General features: G+C 43.0%; 1 protein-coding gene across 1 annotated transcript in view; it reads right to left on the bottom strand.

The window, feature by feature from the left end:
* Positions 1-1,673: 1,673 nt before the first annotated feature.
* The window catches only part of TSPAN7 (tetraspanin 7), a 125,970-nt gene continuing 110,644 nt past the window's right edge, over positions 1,674-16,999 (bottom strand). The window contains exons 5-8 of the mRNA XM_020913674.2: positions 16,386-16,541; positions 10,401-10,484; positions 2,885-2,957; positions 1,674-2,633 (exon numbers count right to left, since the gene is read on the bottom strand). Of these exons, the coding sequence (XP_020769333.1) occupies positions 2,889-2,957; positions 10,401-10,484; positions 16,386-16,541 (309 nt within the window). The 3' untranslated portion in view covers positions 1,674-2,633; positions 2,885-2,888. The remainder of the gene's footprint in view (positions 2,634-2,884; positions 2,958-10,400; positions 10,485-16,385; positions 16,542-16,999) is intronic.

Raw genomic sequence — 16,999 nt, 5'->3', positions numbered from 1 at the left:
CCACATGCCACACAGCCTGGCCAATAAATAAATAAATAAAGATATCAAAGTAGTCAATGACAAAGTGAATGTTCAGTATTACCAATAATAATGTGAAGTCAAACTGAGATACCTCCATACATTCAGAATGGCAAAAAAACTAAGTCTGAGGATAACAAGTGTTGATGTGAACAAACTGGAACTTTTCTACTCTGTGGTGGGAGTATGAATTAGTATAATGACTTTGGAATAATGTGAGGCAATACCTTTTAAAGCTAAATATACTTTATTTCTGAGTAAGGTTGAAACACCAATACTTTAAAGTTCAAATAAATCTTAGTTAAATGTTTCACACTGAAATTATATAATGGTGAGATACAAATTCAATTTAGAAAGTGTATAGATTTCTTGTTTACCAAAGTATAACAGTATTAGTATACTAGTGAATGCATAGTTTGCAAAAAGGTGAACCATGGATGGGGCTCTATTTAGAATTTTACAGAAAAGCCTCCTTTTATTATATAACAAAAGAGAAATGTAAATGAAACTTTGAAAAGTTTTGGGCTATAGAGAAGAGATCTCTAATTCTCTAAAAATGCTGACCTTTTGAAGAGGGAATATCTGAGGGTGTAGGTCAGATATTGTAAGCCTTTTAGGGTTTACTTCCTGTAGAGTTCTGTAGAGTAATATGTGGATATAGTTAGAACACCATCTACATCAGAGAAAATGGAGCTTTTTAGATCCACTTATTTGGGGAAAGATCAATAAATGCTTCTACTAGTTTTTAAGGATGATCCATTAAGAAGGAATGGAGAAGGGAATGGCAATGCACTCCAGGATTTTTGCCTGGAAAATTCCATGGACAGAGAAGCCTGGAGAGTTATATAGTCCATGGGGTCATAAAGCGTCAGATATGACTGAGTGACTAACACACATGCACACATATTAAGGAAAAAAATAGATTGCAGAAAATATATACTGTACCTATTGCTAAAATGCTCTTTAAATCAAGTATAAGGATTTCATACTTTAGTATTAATAAAAGCCATGGCATTGGGACAACTGAATGGTATGATGTCATCTCTTCTCTAGATTGAGTTTATTCAATCCAGAGAAGAACGAAGGAAGGGAAGAATACATGATCATTAGGAACAATAAGGGGGAAAGTAGATGTTCATTTCCCTTTTTAAGGTGACATTCAGACTTAAAAACTCTGAAATCTTTCTGTTTCTAGCCTGAAATATGAAGATTCTATTTTTGCAGCCAACAGTACATCCTGTTTATGATAAATGATTCAAGTTCCTGGAATGTCCATTAAGAAAAAATCTACCCCTTCAATTTTTATACTGTTTAGTGCTATTTAGTGGAGTTGGAGCTTGTAAGGGAGGATGTGTTAGTGTGTAAGGTGGTCCACCTCCAATCCGCTATGGTAGTGGTCCCCAACCTTTTTTATACCAGGGACCAATTTCATGGAAGACAGTTTTTCCACAGACCAGGGGGAAGACGGGGGGGATGGTTCTGGGATGATTTAAACGCATTACATTTATTGCATACTTTATTTCTATTATCATTACATCAGCCTCCACCTCAGATCATCAGGCATTAGATCCCGAGGGTTGAGGACCCCTGTCCTATGAACAAAATGGAATAGAAATGTGTTTAAAAATTTTAAGAACAAGACCAGAACACAGTAATTTGTAATGACTATTTATTAATACATGTATCACAAATGTTCACAATATCAATGCATTCTTGGCATGCGAGACAGAGGCATTTTTTTAAGATCTTTTAAAAATATCTTGACTTTTGTTCCCCCTTCACACTCATTTTTAAATTGACTTTGATGAGGTCCTCGATGTCTGTAATGTCAATGCAAAGAAAAAATATAGAAAGAAGTAAAATAACACAATAGCAATTAATTGGGGAAAAACAGAAGTCATTATTTCCTTCACAGGAAGCAACAATACAGCTTTGTAACAGGGTTATACAGGCGCACTAAACCCTCTATACGTTCCCAAGCATGTAACAGCAAGGAGCAAGGAGGCCACCCAAAGCTTGATAATCTCCTCCGTGCATGACACATGCCCTTTTCTCCTCAAGGACAATTACAAAGTATTACGTGCCCTAGGCAGCCTGAAGAAGGTAGGAAAGAGCCTTAGTAAAAGGGAAAACCCAACCAAAGGAGATTAAGCCAAAAGAACTGATAGCTATCTGCTTATCTATATCTAGGGGGTGTGCAGCGTTTATCAATCATGATCAAGGGCTAACAGGAGCCTCCCACACTACATGCAGGGCCCAGCAGGGCCAGTGATGGTGTGGAGAACCAGTCACCTACAATGAGCTGCAGTTGGACCAAGTACAGATGGAGGAGCTGGCACGCACAGGGCCTTGGGTGGGGTCCCCTAGGACTAGATGCAGGGAACCTGGCTACACTCTGGCACAACAGGGCTTCACAAAATGGAACGCTAAGCATGATGCAGGCTGAAAGGTGGAGCAGAGGCTGTGTGGGAGCGTCAGTTGCAGTTGCTCACGGGGTTGGGTGGGGGTTAGGACAGGTGTATGATGTACTGTGCTCTAACATTCTTTGGAAGTCTTTCAAAGACTGCTGCAGTTCCTTTTGCAAACAGGTCTCTTATTCCATCATTCTTGAAAGACTAAGAGAGAAATTAAAACACGTAAGTGACTCACCATTAATAAGGACTTAAGGTAACAAGTGGAAGAGAACATTTTGATGTTTGCCACAATAGCAATAATCACATCTCTTGCCCAGCACCAGAGAAATGAGGCTTTGGCACATGGCCAAGTGCCACCGAGAACAAGTAGTGAAGTGACCAAGCAGTACCTTCATCCCTTTGAAGGGGGGAGTCCAGGCCCCAAAGGGAGAGCCCTCCCCACCGCCACTCACCTCCTTACACCATCTCATACTGGTTGGCCGTGATGAACCGGGACAAACAGCAGGCCAGCAGCATGCCAATCAGCTGTTGGCAGAAGGAAAAAGACAACAGGCTCTCAAGTCACTGAGGGAACACATTTCTTTGACCTGCCCCCCTCCACCCAGATATAATTTTTATCAGCTGAGGGCTTTTGTACATGAATGGGGAAAGGGCACTAGGAAAAACAGTCAAGCCTGATTTCAGTAGTGGGAGCAAAGACTTAGGAAGTCTAAGTGCCGGTGGAGGACAGCTAGAAAATCTCGAACTGGCCATAAGGTTACAGTTCTAGTTCACTCTGGCCATTGAAAAATGACTTTTGACGTAAGTAATATTAAAATGTGTTCCTATGTTCTGAGCATAATGAAAACAATTAAGTTACTACAGCAAGGTAGTAGTAACTACCCGGTATTAGTATGGTAGAACTGAATGTCAGAATTGAATTTAGAACCATAACCACATGCATTGGGAAGCTATCTCAGCATAGGCTGATACTCCAGTCATACCTGGCTGACAAGATGATAGTTCTTTCCCTGAGACAATGGGATGCTATTCTGGACTTGGAGAGTTTGCCAAGTAAGTAAGACATGAAGTAAGTCATGGTTTGTGAGGTGGGGTGGGGGCAGGTTTGAACTTCTCTTTATCTCTAAACCATGTAGATATTTTAGGCCTAAATGGGCCAATCTACACCCAGTGTCTACCCCCTGGGTTTTCAGCACAACCAGTATCCACCTTCCCAATCTCCTACCTACTTTGTGCTTTGACTTAATTTCTAACACAAGTGAATCTGATAAAAAGTTGTTACTTCACTGTATCTGTTCTGCTCACTGGAGACCACAGTTCTCATTCCTGACTCAGGAAGATAAGCACTTTTTGGACAGGACTCTGACTATGTACTTGAGTCTGAATGTCTACAGCTTCTCTTGGCCAGGTGAGGGTCACTTCTTCTTAAGCAACTGGCCATGTGTTATTGATTCAGAGGTGGCAATGACCTTGAGAGACAGTCTAGTATAATATCTAGTATAAAGTCTAGTATAACTTCCCTGGTGGCTCAGCTGGTAAAGAATCCACTTGTAATTCAGGAGACCTGGGTTCAATCCCTGGGTTGGGAAGATCCCCTGGAGAAGGGAAAGGCTACCCACTCCAGTATTCTGGCCTGGAGTATTCCATGGACTATATAGTCCATGGGGTCACAAAGAGTCGGACACAACTTAGTGACTTTCATACACTTCGGTGGCCCCAGGACCAGCGAAATCAGCATCATCTAGGAGTGGGGCCCAGACAATGATGTTTTAACCAGCCTTCTAGGTGACAGAACCACTCACCCAGTCTATCTGGTCACCCTTATCTTACAGATTACACATTGGGTCCTACTACTGATCAAGGCAACACCTGAACTCTGTTCTTCTTCCTCTCTGCTCAACTTTGCAGGCTGCAGCCCACCTGATTACCTCTGTTGGTCAAATCCTAGATTCCTCTCTTCCTTTATCAATGGAAATTGTGCTATGAAACATGCAGATTATAACCTCTGTCAGGTAAGGAAAAGTCACCATCCTATTGGACTCATTTCCTATCAAGGCTCTAGCCATCATTTTGTGCCACAAAATACACAGTACTGTGCCTATACCAAGTGGCCAAAGTAACCATGGCTGTAACCTCCAGAAAAGTGTTAGTTGTCAGTCATGTCTGACTCTTTGCAACCACATAGACTGTAGCCCGCCAGGCTCCTCTGTCCATGGGGATTCTCCAGGCAAGAATACTGGAGTGGGCTGCCATTTCCTTCTCCAGGGGATCTTCCTGACCCAGGGATCAAACCCAGGTCTCCTGCATTGCAGAAAGATTCCTTACCCTCTGAGCTACCAGAATATTGTGCCAAATGAGAAAATAAAATCCCCTCCATGAGTACAAGGATTTTGAGCCGTATAGTTTTTCTCTTTTCATTATATCTGCTATTTTTCAGGACCAAGATACACCAGATCACACTTTCGATACTCTCAAAAATCAGATGCCAGCCAAAAACCAGAGGCACACTGAACACTTGGGAATACCGAGTTACTTAATCCCTACTACACACCTGGGCAGTACTACCATCCCAATTTTCCAGATAAGTAAATGGGTTCAGTTCAGTTCAGTTCAGTCACTCAGTCGTGTCCGACTCTTTGAGACCTCATGAACCGCAGCACGCCAGGCCTCCCTGTCCATCATCAACTCCTGGAGTTTACCCAAACCCATGTCCATTGTGTCAGTGAAGCCATCCAGCCATCTCATCCTCTGTCGTCCCCTTCTCCTCCTGTCCTCAATCTTTCCCAGCAACAGGGTCTTTTCCAATGAGTCGGTTCTTCACATCAGGTGGCCACAGTATTGGAGTTTCAGCTTCAACATCAGTCCTTCCAATGAACACCCAGATTCAGGAGAGGTTAAAGAACCCCCCTCAAACCATACAGGAAGCCCACACAGAGTTTATGGCTCCAGCCTCTTCTTCTAACCAAGAAGAGCCCCCTTTCTAGCCTAGACCCTTTCCTCTCCAGAATAACTCCTCTGCCTCTCACCATCAGGGCTCCCTTCCTGCCTTACATTGGAAACTTCAGGGAGAGGGCTTTCAGTGGGCATGTCTTTATTTGATCTCAAGTTCCTAGACACTCCTTTCTTTGTAAAGCTTATTAGCACTTCAGGTTTGTTTTTCATTGACCTCTAGTATGTTTTAGCACTTACAGTAGTCACCATGCCACTTCACAATTTGCAATGCTCCTGTATTGAGTGGTTTGCAGTGCTCTCGGCCCCCATGGCAGTTCACAAGCCACACAGCCAAAACATTCTGTAGTATGTATCAATATTTCTTGTATCTAAAATGCCTGTTTTCAGGGGAATATAGTATGTCCCTCCACCTTTTTACCCCCAAACAGAAACAGTATCATTTTTAAAGCAGTGGACAGACTTTCTCACAGAAATAATAATTTTAAAAATATAAGGAAAAATAAAAGCTATTTGCTTTCAAACTGTATTTTGTATTTCTAGGGCAAGAACATACCTTCTTCTGTTTGTCCATGGGAGAAGACAGGTGTTTAAAAATTATTTTTTAACATCTACTAAGAAACTGTTCCTTAAAAAAGTCCTGAGCTGGGGTATATACAGACTTTGTGAGAACAGTAGTTTACATATATTGGCTTTTAGTTTAGTTAATTTTGGTGCAAGAAAAACTAGAATCTGGGATATGGTGGGTGTTCTGAATTATTTGCAGGGTTACTGATTTCACATTTGCTATAGTGTTTCATCATATTTGAGAGAGAACTTTGATCTCTCATTTCCCTTTATCACCAAATTAAAGGAAAGTGGGGAGGGGGAACATGCTATATTTAATACCATTTATTAACAGATTATTTCTAGGTACGTAACTGAAAGCCTATTAAAGGTAAACACACAGGCTCTTCCTCAGTCTGAATCAGGACCAAACGCTTGCCACTAGACCCAATTATTCTGTAGATAGAAAAATCCATTCTTATTTAGATGAAACCTTTCTTTAGGTTAAATATATGTAAATCCCTCAAGACCAGAGGTATGCTCTGGGGCTGATGTGTTAAGGCTGGAGTATGTGGGCACAGGGACAAACTTCTGCTTTAAACCCCAGAGAGACAGGAAGAAGAGAGCTTGCCTCTTCTGCTAAAAAGCCTTCAGGATGGAGATCGCAGAGCTGCCTCTCCCTCTTCTCAGGGCTGGTGAAATGCCAAATCCCATACAGCCTAGGGAGTTTGAGATCAGATTACTGGTATTTGGTCATCTAAAAGACTTTGTAATTAGCCTTCATCTAATTGTTGGAAGTAACATTTTATTTCTACCACTCAGCCTTGTTTGTACTATGTTCTGCTTTCTTTTGGGTCACAAAAGCCTCTGGGAGGACCTTGAAGAACTGAGAAGCTACAGAGGGAAGGAGAGAAAAAAGCCCCTAGACTTACAGAAGGCCAACTCTAGCCTTATCGAAGCTTTCCCACAGAGAGAGCTCCAGTAACAGGGATCACATCAATGGGGTTCTGCAGATCCCCAGGAACAGGGTGGAGGCCAAGTGGTAGGGGAGAGGGGCTGAGAGAGGGTGGAGTCTAGCTCAACCAAGACCAGGGCTGTCAGAGGCAATGGGGCAGGGGTATCTTCCCCTGCAATCACTATGGCCACCACATGGGCCAGTCCCTGATCCCTGAGGGGCAAAAAGAAGCCAGGTAACAAAGCTATAAAAGACAACTTGCTTAACAATAGGTCTAAAATTTCAATCTTCTCAGTGCCTCCCCTGGTGGCTCAAATAGTAAAGAATTTGCCTGCAATGCAGGAAACCTGGGTTCAATCCCTGGGTCGGAAAGATCTCCTGGAGAAGGGAATGGGAACCCACTCCAGTATGCTTGCCTGGGAAATTCCATGGACAGAGGAGTCTGGTGGGCTATAGTCCATCGGGTCCCAAAGAGTTGGACACAACTGAACAGCTAACACTTCCACTTTTCATAATGCCTGTAGAGATTTTATGTTGATGGCCTAACTGGGAAAGTAAATAAAACTTCCACATCTTTAGGAACATGCCAAGGAATCTGATTTAAAACAAAACCATATAAATACTTTTAGGGACTGTTTCAGAGCCTGAAAATAGTAGAGGAATAGGTGAAAATTCTGTTAGACTTATTTGGCCATGTCTCATCGAGGCTACTGACAGCTTTGTCTTGTCCTAGATACAGAAAAGATAAACAAGTCCTGGAAAAGAACCCCTGGTCCATAACAAATCGTGGCAGCAGCCTGTGGGCCCTGGAGGAGGCCCTGCAGAGGAGAGGGTTGGGCAGGACAGGGGATGGATGGGCAGGACAGGGATGGGTATTTTTTGATGAGTACCTTTCTCCTTGCAATTTCACAGACTCAAACACTTTCATTATAAAGGCACAAACTGCCTTCCATTTAGGTGCTACGTAAGTCAAGAACAAGGGTTATATTTGGCCTAAATGTTGAATGCTATGGACCAGATGAGATCATCAGAATTGTAGTGGATCTACACTAGTCACCCAACCTCAAGCAAGCCACTCAACTCTCCCTTCTGGAAAACAGCTCTCCCATCCTTACTCAGGACTGTAACATTGTGCTTTGGGGGGATTAATCCAGCCTAACAGTTTCCAAGTCTAGTGAAGTTGATTACATCGGAGACAGAAGTGCTAAATACAGACAGCCAGTTCATGTTAGGGGTGAGGGAGGCGGGGTGTGTCTGTGTGTGTGTCCATCCATCCCCAAACCCCCTCGAATAAAAGAGTAGCTGCCAAAGATGCAAGGGAGGAGGTACCCTATCAAAACACACTCAACTACCTGCTATAAATTAACAGGGCAGCAGGACCTGCCCATCAAGTCTGGACAAACAGGCTTTGCCTTGAGAGGGTAAAGGCACCTGGGAATTTATGGAGAGAAGTAGTTAATGCCTGCCAAACCCCTACTGCCCAAAACCAGCACTCAAGGTCTTTAAGTTAGCTAAGTTATTTAATAGGGGACCGAGCACACACAAGTCTACTAAAAGGCTAGACTTCAGCTTGTCCACTATACCACATTTAGGTATATTATACCACACTTCTGTTTAATTTCTAAGACAAAAGGTATGCAAGACTGGTTTGTTCCAACCAAGGACAGCATGGATGTCATGAGAGCAGCTGAGGAGAAGGGTAAGGAGAAGGTGGGGGCAAGTGAGCAGTCAGGGGGCGGGGGCTCTATTCTTTTCTACTTATTTTGATCTCCCTGTGGCCTCTACTTAGCAAAGTTCATTTTATTACTGGAAGCTCAAGACATAGGCAAATGTGATTGATTTAGCCAACATTTATTTGCTAAGTGTCACTATGACACTTGTCCTAAAATTTCTGAACACGTGTGGCTGAAGCTTTGGTGCCAGGTCAGTGACCAGGATCAGCAGGGCTGGTTCTTCTTGAACAGGCATCTGCTAAGTGGCCACCATGGTCCCAGAGAGGCCCTGGATCTACTGGCATCTGGAAGCCTGCCTCAGCTTCCAGGTTCCCTGAGGCTCCTGGCACCATTCAAAGCTGCAGCTCCCAGTGCATCTGACTACCAAGAGCCACCCATGGCCATTCCTCTCCCTGCCCCAAGGTGAACACGGCAGATCTCAAATCTCTGCACTTGACCAGCCACGTGGGTGAATGCTACTGCCTCTGTGATGCTCCTGGGCTTTGGGTTTGTTTTTTTATCCCAACGACTCTGGAGTACCTTGATGAGACCTAAAGTCTCTGTGGAGAGAGTCTGTTTCAGGCTTCCTTGGGGCTTCCCTCTCTCACTGCCCACAGGGCCACAGAGCCAACTCAGTGAGCCCCGCATCAAGGGTTTCTCCTAGGCAGCACAGAAAAACTTTTCGACTTACCTCAGGCCAGGCCCTCCATATGCAAAAACTGCCAGGCTAATGTGCTATTCCTTGATGGTAAGTATACAGATAGGCTCATCTTGTGATAACTTATTAAGCTGTATACTTACAATGTCTGCACTTTTCTGTACATGCCATATTTCAATAGTGAAGTTTTAGGAACACATTTAAATAGGATTAAAGTGGATCTGTATTGGTTCGGCAAGAAGGAAAGAGGTCTGGGGACTGCGGGGCAGGTGGATAGTAATTATAGTCTGGGAGGGCTGATGTAGAATTCAGGCAGGTAAGACCAGAGCCATAGCAACATGACTGAGGTGACATTAATTGGGCTTTGCTGGAAAAAAAATGATCTGTTCATCTGAAAAAATTCTGCATTGTATTTTTTGTTGTTGTTGCTGTTAGGTATATATGCTCTATCATTTGACCAGGAGATCAGAAGCCCATGGGACAAACACACTGCCTGGTGGAGGTGGGCAAAATTTTGGATTTCACTTAATCATGTTCCATCCTTGAGTATATATGGTCTGCTTGATTTGCATAATTGCTTCTCTCATTCTTTTCTGGAGGCCACGTGGAGATAAAGGGATATAACATTTCCTATACACAAATTCAGTTTCCTCTTAAGAAACAACAATCAGACCTTCAGATCAAAATAATGATCACAAGATGAAGTTGGCTACATTTTTTTTTTTTAGGACGAGATCTCATGCACAATTCCCAGGAACTAAGAAATCAAAAAGGGACAGGTCAACCAGGAAAAGAGCCTCTCCTCTCTCCCCCCAAATCCAAATCAGCCATTTGATGTTTGGAGTTGTTTATGCTCCAATTAAGGCAGCACTTTGTTCAGCTAACCTCCATTTGACCTACAGAAGAAACGAGTTGTTTTTCTGGAGCTAGTCATTAGTTGAACTGTAACCGATATTCCCTTGATGGCAAAACTTCATTTAAGTTGAAAAAGGAAAATCAATAAACAGATGACCTGAGGACTAATGAGCAAGGAGTTCAGACCCCATCCATCAGCCTTTCCCTAGGCACAGGGAGGCGGCCAGAGAATCTGCAGACCAGGAAAAGTGAGCAGGAGACAGAGGAAAGACTAGACCCGACCACAGGATTACCTGGGAGAATGCAATCCCAAAAGCCACTCCAGCGATGATTCCCATGTTGGTCTCCATGAAACTGGTCACCAGATCATAACAACCCTGAAAACACAGAGACACAGTCTCAGAGACATCTTTTATCCAGGCCAAATGGGCCTGGGTTACCTTGCCACACTCACACATACACCCCAATCTTCATTTCACAAATACAATGAAAAATTTCAAACAAACAAAAGAAACAGAGGGTGGTACAACAAACTCCCAAGTGACCCTGCCTCTAATATCACAATGAACATATAGTCAGTCTTGTTTCACTTCAATTGCTTCAAAACTCATCCCCTGGCTGGAGTATCTAAAAGCAAATCCAAGATATATGCTTTCATTCACTAATGTTTCCATCATAGGATGAAATTGAACAAGAAGGCTGTAAGATCTATGAGACCAATGCTGTAGGATCCAGAGGCAGATTTGAACAGATGAAAAACTATCTCGAATCCTTGATCAGGAAAGCTCAGCATGATAAACAGTTACTAGCATTTTCACAACAAATGACAAAATCGCAGATAAAGTGAAATCTGGTTAGAAGGAGGTGGTTGAATGCCTGCCAACTTTATGGCACTTTAGGGTTCTTCATACAAAGACTGCTACTTTTTTTTTAGTAGGGAAAAACCCATGTTCTAGAGTCACTTTTTCACAGATTTACTATGTGACCTTGAACAAGTCACTTTCCCTCTCTGTCAATAACCTCATTTGTAAAATGAAATGAGTGTCCATTTACCATCCTGTGAAATCTCTACATGTTGTGATTTAGCTGCTGCATTCCCCAACTCTGCTGTGCTCAGTCATGTCCAACTCTTTTACAACTCTATGGACTGTAGCCTGCTAGGCTCCTCTGTCCATGGGATTCTCCAGGCAAGAGTACTAGAGTGGTTGGCCATTTCCTGCTCCAGGGGCTCTTCCTGACCCAGGGATTGAACCTGGGTCTCCTGCATTGCAGGCAGAGCCCATGTTATGATTAAAACCAACACCAATTTTACCAATTTCAATTGTTTAGTTTAAAATGGATAAAATTCAATTTCTTTAAAACAAATGATATGATTTTGATTTTCTCTGGAACTGGGCCAAATCAACCAAGACTTCTGAAGTGATGTATTCAGCTTTGGAAAACATGGTCTTTTTCCAGTTCTCTGGAAAAGGGCTTCAAACTTGAATGCATGAAGCCCGTGAAAAATCAAGACATTCATTTCAAAAGCAGGGTGGAGAGGATTGTAGTTTATCAAGAAAAGCCCACTGAATTGTAATAACATCTGAAGAACAAAGAACAACGAAAAACATAACTCCCATTTTTTAATTCAAAATGTAATGGTTTAACATTTCTCATGGAGCCTAGGAAAATCCCACCAATGCTGTATCTTCTAGCAAATGATATTTTATGCACTCATATTCTGTTTGCAAAGAAAGATGCATTTCTTTAGCAGCAGTGCTTTGACACATGTTTTCAATGCAATGAATAAACTATGCTCCTCAGTTACCTGGTGCAAATTTGAAGGCCAGGGCAGGGGCGGGGGGGTAAAGGAAGTGTATTATTGCTCATGGGGAGTTTTGAACTATGATTCTCTCTTTGTAAGAGAAGCTTGCTCACTAATTTCATTTCTACTAATGAAATTATACATAGCACTCTTTTCCAACAGGTATCAGAAAGGAGGTTGGTTTGGGTTAAGAAGAAGTCAAAGCAAGAAGAGAGGTAGATATTCTATTCATAATAGCACTAATAGCACTTTCTCAAATGGCAACAGCTAAGATAGTGTTTTTCTGTGCTGGTCATTATTCACTGCTGTATCTCCTCCCCACAGTGATGTGGGGGAGGTGGGGAGATGAAGTTCAGACCACCAGTGTTACATGAGCTCAAAATATAGAAGCACAAGCCCAATAATAGAAACCAGAGAGAAGTCAAGTGGTCTATTTTCTTACTCTGCAAAATAGTTTGGAAAAGGTTTGTTTTTAGAATAGAGTTTTGTTTTGTTTTTTTGCTGTGAACTTCAGTTCTACACATAAGGTGAATATGTTTTCCTTGGAAGGAAAGTTATGACCAACCTAGATAGCATATTTTAAAGCAGAGACATTACTTTGCCAACAAAGGTCCGTCTAGTCGAGGCTATGGTTTTTGCAGTAGTCATGTATGGATGTGAGAGTTGGACAGTGAAGAAAGCTGAGCACTGAAGAATTGATGCTTTTGAACTGTGGTGTTGGAGAAGACTCTTGAGAGTCCCTTGGACTGCAAGGAGATCTAAGCAGTCCATCCTAAAGGAGATCAGTCCTGGTGTTCATTGGAAGGACTGATGTTGAAGCTGAAACTCCAATACTTTGGCCACCTCATGCTAAGAGTTGACTCATTGGAAAAGACCCTAATGCTGGGAAGGATTGGGGGCAGGAGGAGAAGGGGACGACAGAGGATGAGATGGCTGGATGGCATCATCAACTCGATGGACATGGGTTTGAGTAAACTCCAGAAGTTGGTGGTGGACAGGGAGGCCTGGCGTGCTGTGATTCACGGGGTCGCAAAGAGTCGGACACGACTGAGCGACTGAACTGAAAGTATGATTTCTTCTCCATTCAGTCAGTTACATTATTTTTGAAAAGCCCATTCCAACCAGTAAGAGAAACCAGAAAAAGGAAGTAAGGGCTTTGCATTAGCACAACTGTGGCAAAATCATTCCTTTTAAATCTGGCTCCTCAAAGTGGGGTTTTCTATGAGCAGCAGCAGTATTCCTGGGGAATTTGTTAGAAATGCAGAATCTGAGGCTTCACTCCAGACCTACTGAATCAGAATCAGATCCTGGGGTCACTCATTTTTAATAACTTTTCACAAATGTTAACAATACCTCTAGATGTTTCACATGCCCATTAAAGTTGGAGAAGCACTCTTCTCTAAGTTCCCCCACTACTTTTCACTCCAAAGAAAGAACCAATTAAGTTATAGCAGTAAGAGAGTTAGTTAAGATGAGAAGATGAAAGTGATGAGCTTCTTTGTTGTTTAAACAATACAAGTCCCAGGTTGCAGTAAATGCTTTCTGCCTCCAGTTTTTCTCGTCATTCACTCTGTGGACCCACAAGCCCAGTTCCCAGGACTTGGCCTAGCTCTGCCCAAACTGCTTTGATCCTACAACCCCAGTGCATGTTTGCCTTCCACCTTAAATTCTCCGGGAAACCACGATCTTATCTGCCCATAACGATCTCATTTCATGTCCTAAAATGAAAGACTGGTTGTCCAGTGTGAGATCCAGCCACAGAGACCTGCTAAGTGTCCTAAGAAACACCCAGAAACAGCACAGGTAATTTGCTCAGCCTCTCAGCAAGTCTAAATCAACAGGGTCTCTGATGGGAAACACCTGGAAGTAAAAGGCATTTCGGTAGCAAGAGTAGACAGCTGCTACCAGGTAGGCTCTGGGAGGAGGCATCTCAGAATACCTTTCTGTCTTCCTTTTGCCCTGGCAGCTTTAAAAACTGGAAAGGAATTCCTAGGTGGGAGGAGCTTGGTCAGTGCTATTAGCTAACTGAACCTGTTGGACATTTCATCATCATGTGTAGCAAAACCAACACTGTCCTCAAAACAGTTAATATCCTGCTTAACTGTTCTCACCTCTTGCTTGCTCTCTTCCAGTGATTTGGACAAGACTATCCCACCCCATATGCATCACCTTTAAAAAAATACTTATATGTTTATTTGCGCCATTGACTTCATTGCAGCACATGGTCGTTAGCTGTGATGTGCAGGCTTAGATGCTCCATGGCATGTGGGGTCTTAGTTCCTCTCAGTTCCCCAACCAGGGATCAAATGCCTGTGTCCTGCATTGGAAGGCAGATTCTTAACCACTGGACCACCAGGGAGGTCCCTTGCCTACCTCTTATAGATAAGGTGTCAAGAGACTCAGACCTGGGAAGTAATTTGTCTGAGAAGTTCAAAGTTCAGCTGGGCGTTCAATGAGAATACCTAATGAAACTTAAACTAGGCCAATTTCAGTTGTCACTCACTTTTTCTCCAGAGACGGAGCCAGATAGGAGACTAAACAGGAAGTGAGGGAAAAGTACCTCTTCGAGGTATCTTTGAGATGTTCAGGAAAATGTAAAGTACGATTGGGGGGATGGTGCTGAGAGCGAGGTCAGTTTGTAGGTTGTCACTAGAGTGAAAAAAATGCTCCCCAATCTTTCTTTCTGGAAATCACTGTCAGGATTAGAGAAATGCACTATAGAAGCTGCCTCTAAACTTGCTTTTGAATACAAACAAAAGACCCTGGCTCCGAGGACCTGCTACATCATTTCTAATGAAAGGCACAGTGTGGTAGAGTGCAAGACAGATGTCACTGTCATTGTCATGACATGGACACCACAACTACCATTTAACATGACAGTTAAAATGTTCTTGTCCTTACTCTCTACCATGAACTGTGCTTTAGACACTTTATCTCAGTCAATCCTATCAATCCTAAGGGGCAAGAATTATTCTCTCCATTTTACAGATGAGAAAAGCAAGGCTGTAGTAACTTGATCAAGATCACATGAACAGCAAGTGGCTGAGACAGAACTTAACTGCAGTCTGATGCCAGCCCTGTGGTCCTGACTTCGAAGTCCTCAACTTTCACAAAGGAAGTAGTTTGAGTGAATTTTTTTTTTTAAAAAGGCTTTTCTCAAGAGTGATGGCTGCTGTATCTCCAAAGGATCTCCTGAGGCTCTGCTGTACCAATATCTCATGGCCATAAAGCACATCTGGCCTTTTATACATTGGAGCATCCACTGAGGGCTGGGTCAGCTCAGCACTGCATACAATGGCAGCATAATGACAGATAGGTGATTAGTGGAGGCATCCAGGAAGAAACCAGGAGTCACCTCACTGTCAAGAGGTGAGGAAAGCCTCAAAAATTCCAGTCAGAACAGATGTCCTCTTAGCTCAGACAAGCAGCTGTCTGTACTGAACATCTTACCTCACCACACTGACAGAAAGTAATAAGCCCAGAATGACAAATTGAGCTTCTAGAATGGCAACAATGCCTTGTAGCACTTCTGCTACAAGTATCGACATTACATGGGTAAATTATAGAAACTATCTTTCTACATTCAAATCTTGAAAGGATGGCTATTTTCTGTGAATTATTCAGTAGTTGGCCCAGATCCCACAGGATTTTGAAGATCTTCACTTGACCTTAGTAAGAAAAGAAAAAATTTACCTGATGGTGGCATAACCATGGATAAACTCAACAGTAGGGTTTTTCTCCCTTTTGTTTCACCAAAACATATTTTCTATGTGGCATTTCTCTAAATCTTTAAAAACAGAGGTGGCCCTCACACACAGCTGTACCATGTCCTCAGAATGGAATACAGAATTGATTTTCCTTTTCCTCTGACTACCTAAATTTCATTTCCCTCATTTCTACTATGTACTAACTTTCAGATTTCTCTTAGACAGCTTTTTCCTCTCTCTAATTTCTTTAGGAGTCAGGATGTTGACAGTGAGCTGAATTGAAGTCGTTGATTTCTTTTCCTATAGCAGTGACGTCCCTAAAATCAAGCCCCCCCCTCCCATCCTCGCAGAACCACATGCTGTCTGTCAACTCGACTCCCTCTTTCCGCTGAGGACTGGCACCCAGCTGGGAACAATTTCATGTTTTGAAGGTATATTAAGCAGAAGACAGACACCAGAAAGAAGAAAGGCAGTGTTCCCTGACATCAGCATCAGGGTTAACAGGAACCACTTGCAAACCCTTCCTAACTATGCCTCGGAGAGTCTTGCTGAGGGACAGGAATGCGAGGCGAGCAGAGGCACAGCTTTCTCCTTCAGAAGTGGGGCACCCAGGGCCTCTCCTTGCCCAGAAAGAACCACAGAGGAAGATTCTTGACTCTCTCCAAGATGACCATTTCTAACCTATTTGTCATCATTTCACAGAGACAAAAAAGCCCTCTGCAGATGTTCACCACTGAGTCCCACTGAGGCCGAGAGGGAGCGGGTACCTTCTGGTTCACTTTAGTGGTGGCGACAGTCAGGTTGTGCAGATCCTGGGGGTTGCAATCGGTGTCATTCATGCAGCAGCTCGGGGGGATGCCGTGCTCCAGGAAGTAGGGGCTGGTGCTCCAGTTGGTATAGTTCTGCACGCCACAGCAGCTCAGCTGTTAACAGGGAAAGGAAAAGAATTAAGGGTGGCACATCAAAGGCACTGTGGTCTCCGCACTTAGCGCCTTGCAGCTTTTAAAAGAAAAACATGGGCCCAGGCTCTGAGGCGACAGGCACAGCTTTGATGAGCCAAGATGTGCTGAAATGCCGCTGACAATTCTACTTACTGACCAGCCCGTGTGAACTCAGTGAAGGAAGTGAGTTCTAGATGATATGTCATGTTGGTTTCCTTATGACCTCCACAAAGCCAAAGAGCTGTTCTCTGGCCTGGCTAAGCACCAAAATGAGCTAGCGTGTGACTGGGCGCTGCTAAAGAGACTGATATAGAGATCAACTGAATCGAGATGGTCGATGGGGAGCTGAGACAAAAATCTTTTACAAAGCTCTCCCCCAGGATCTGCACTAACAGGTACATAAGTGGTTTTGAGAAGAAAAAGATGCACATGAGGGAAGA

Source organism: Odocoileus virginianus, chromosome X (genome assembly GCF_023699985.2).
Source record: "Odocoileus virginianus isolate 20LAN1187 ecotype Illinois chromosome X, Ovbor_1.2, whole genome shotgun sequence".
NCBI classification, from domain to species: Eukaryota; Metazoa; Chordata; class Mammalia; order Artiodactyla; family Cervidae; genus Odocoileus; species Odocoileus virginianus.
The sequence above is the reverse complement of the archived record's forward strand: the minus strand, read 5'-3'. Positions and strand labels throughout refer to the sequence as shown.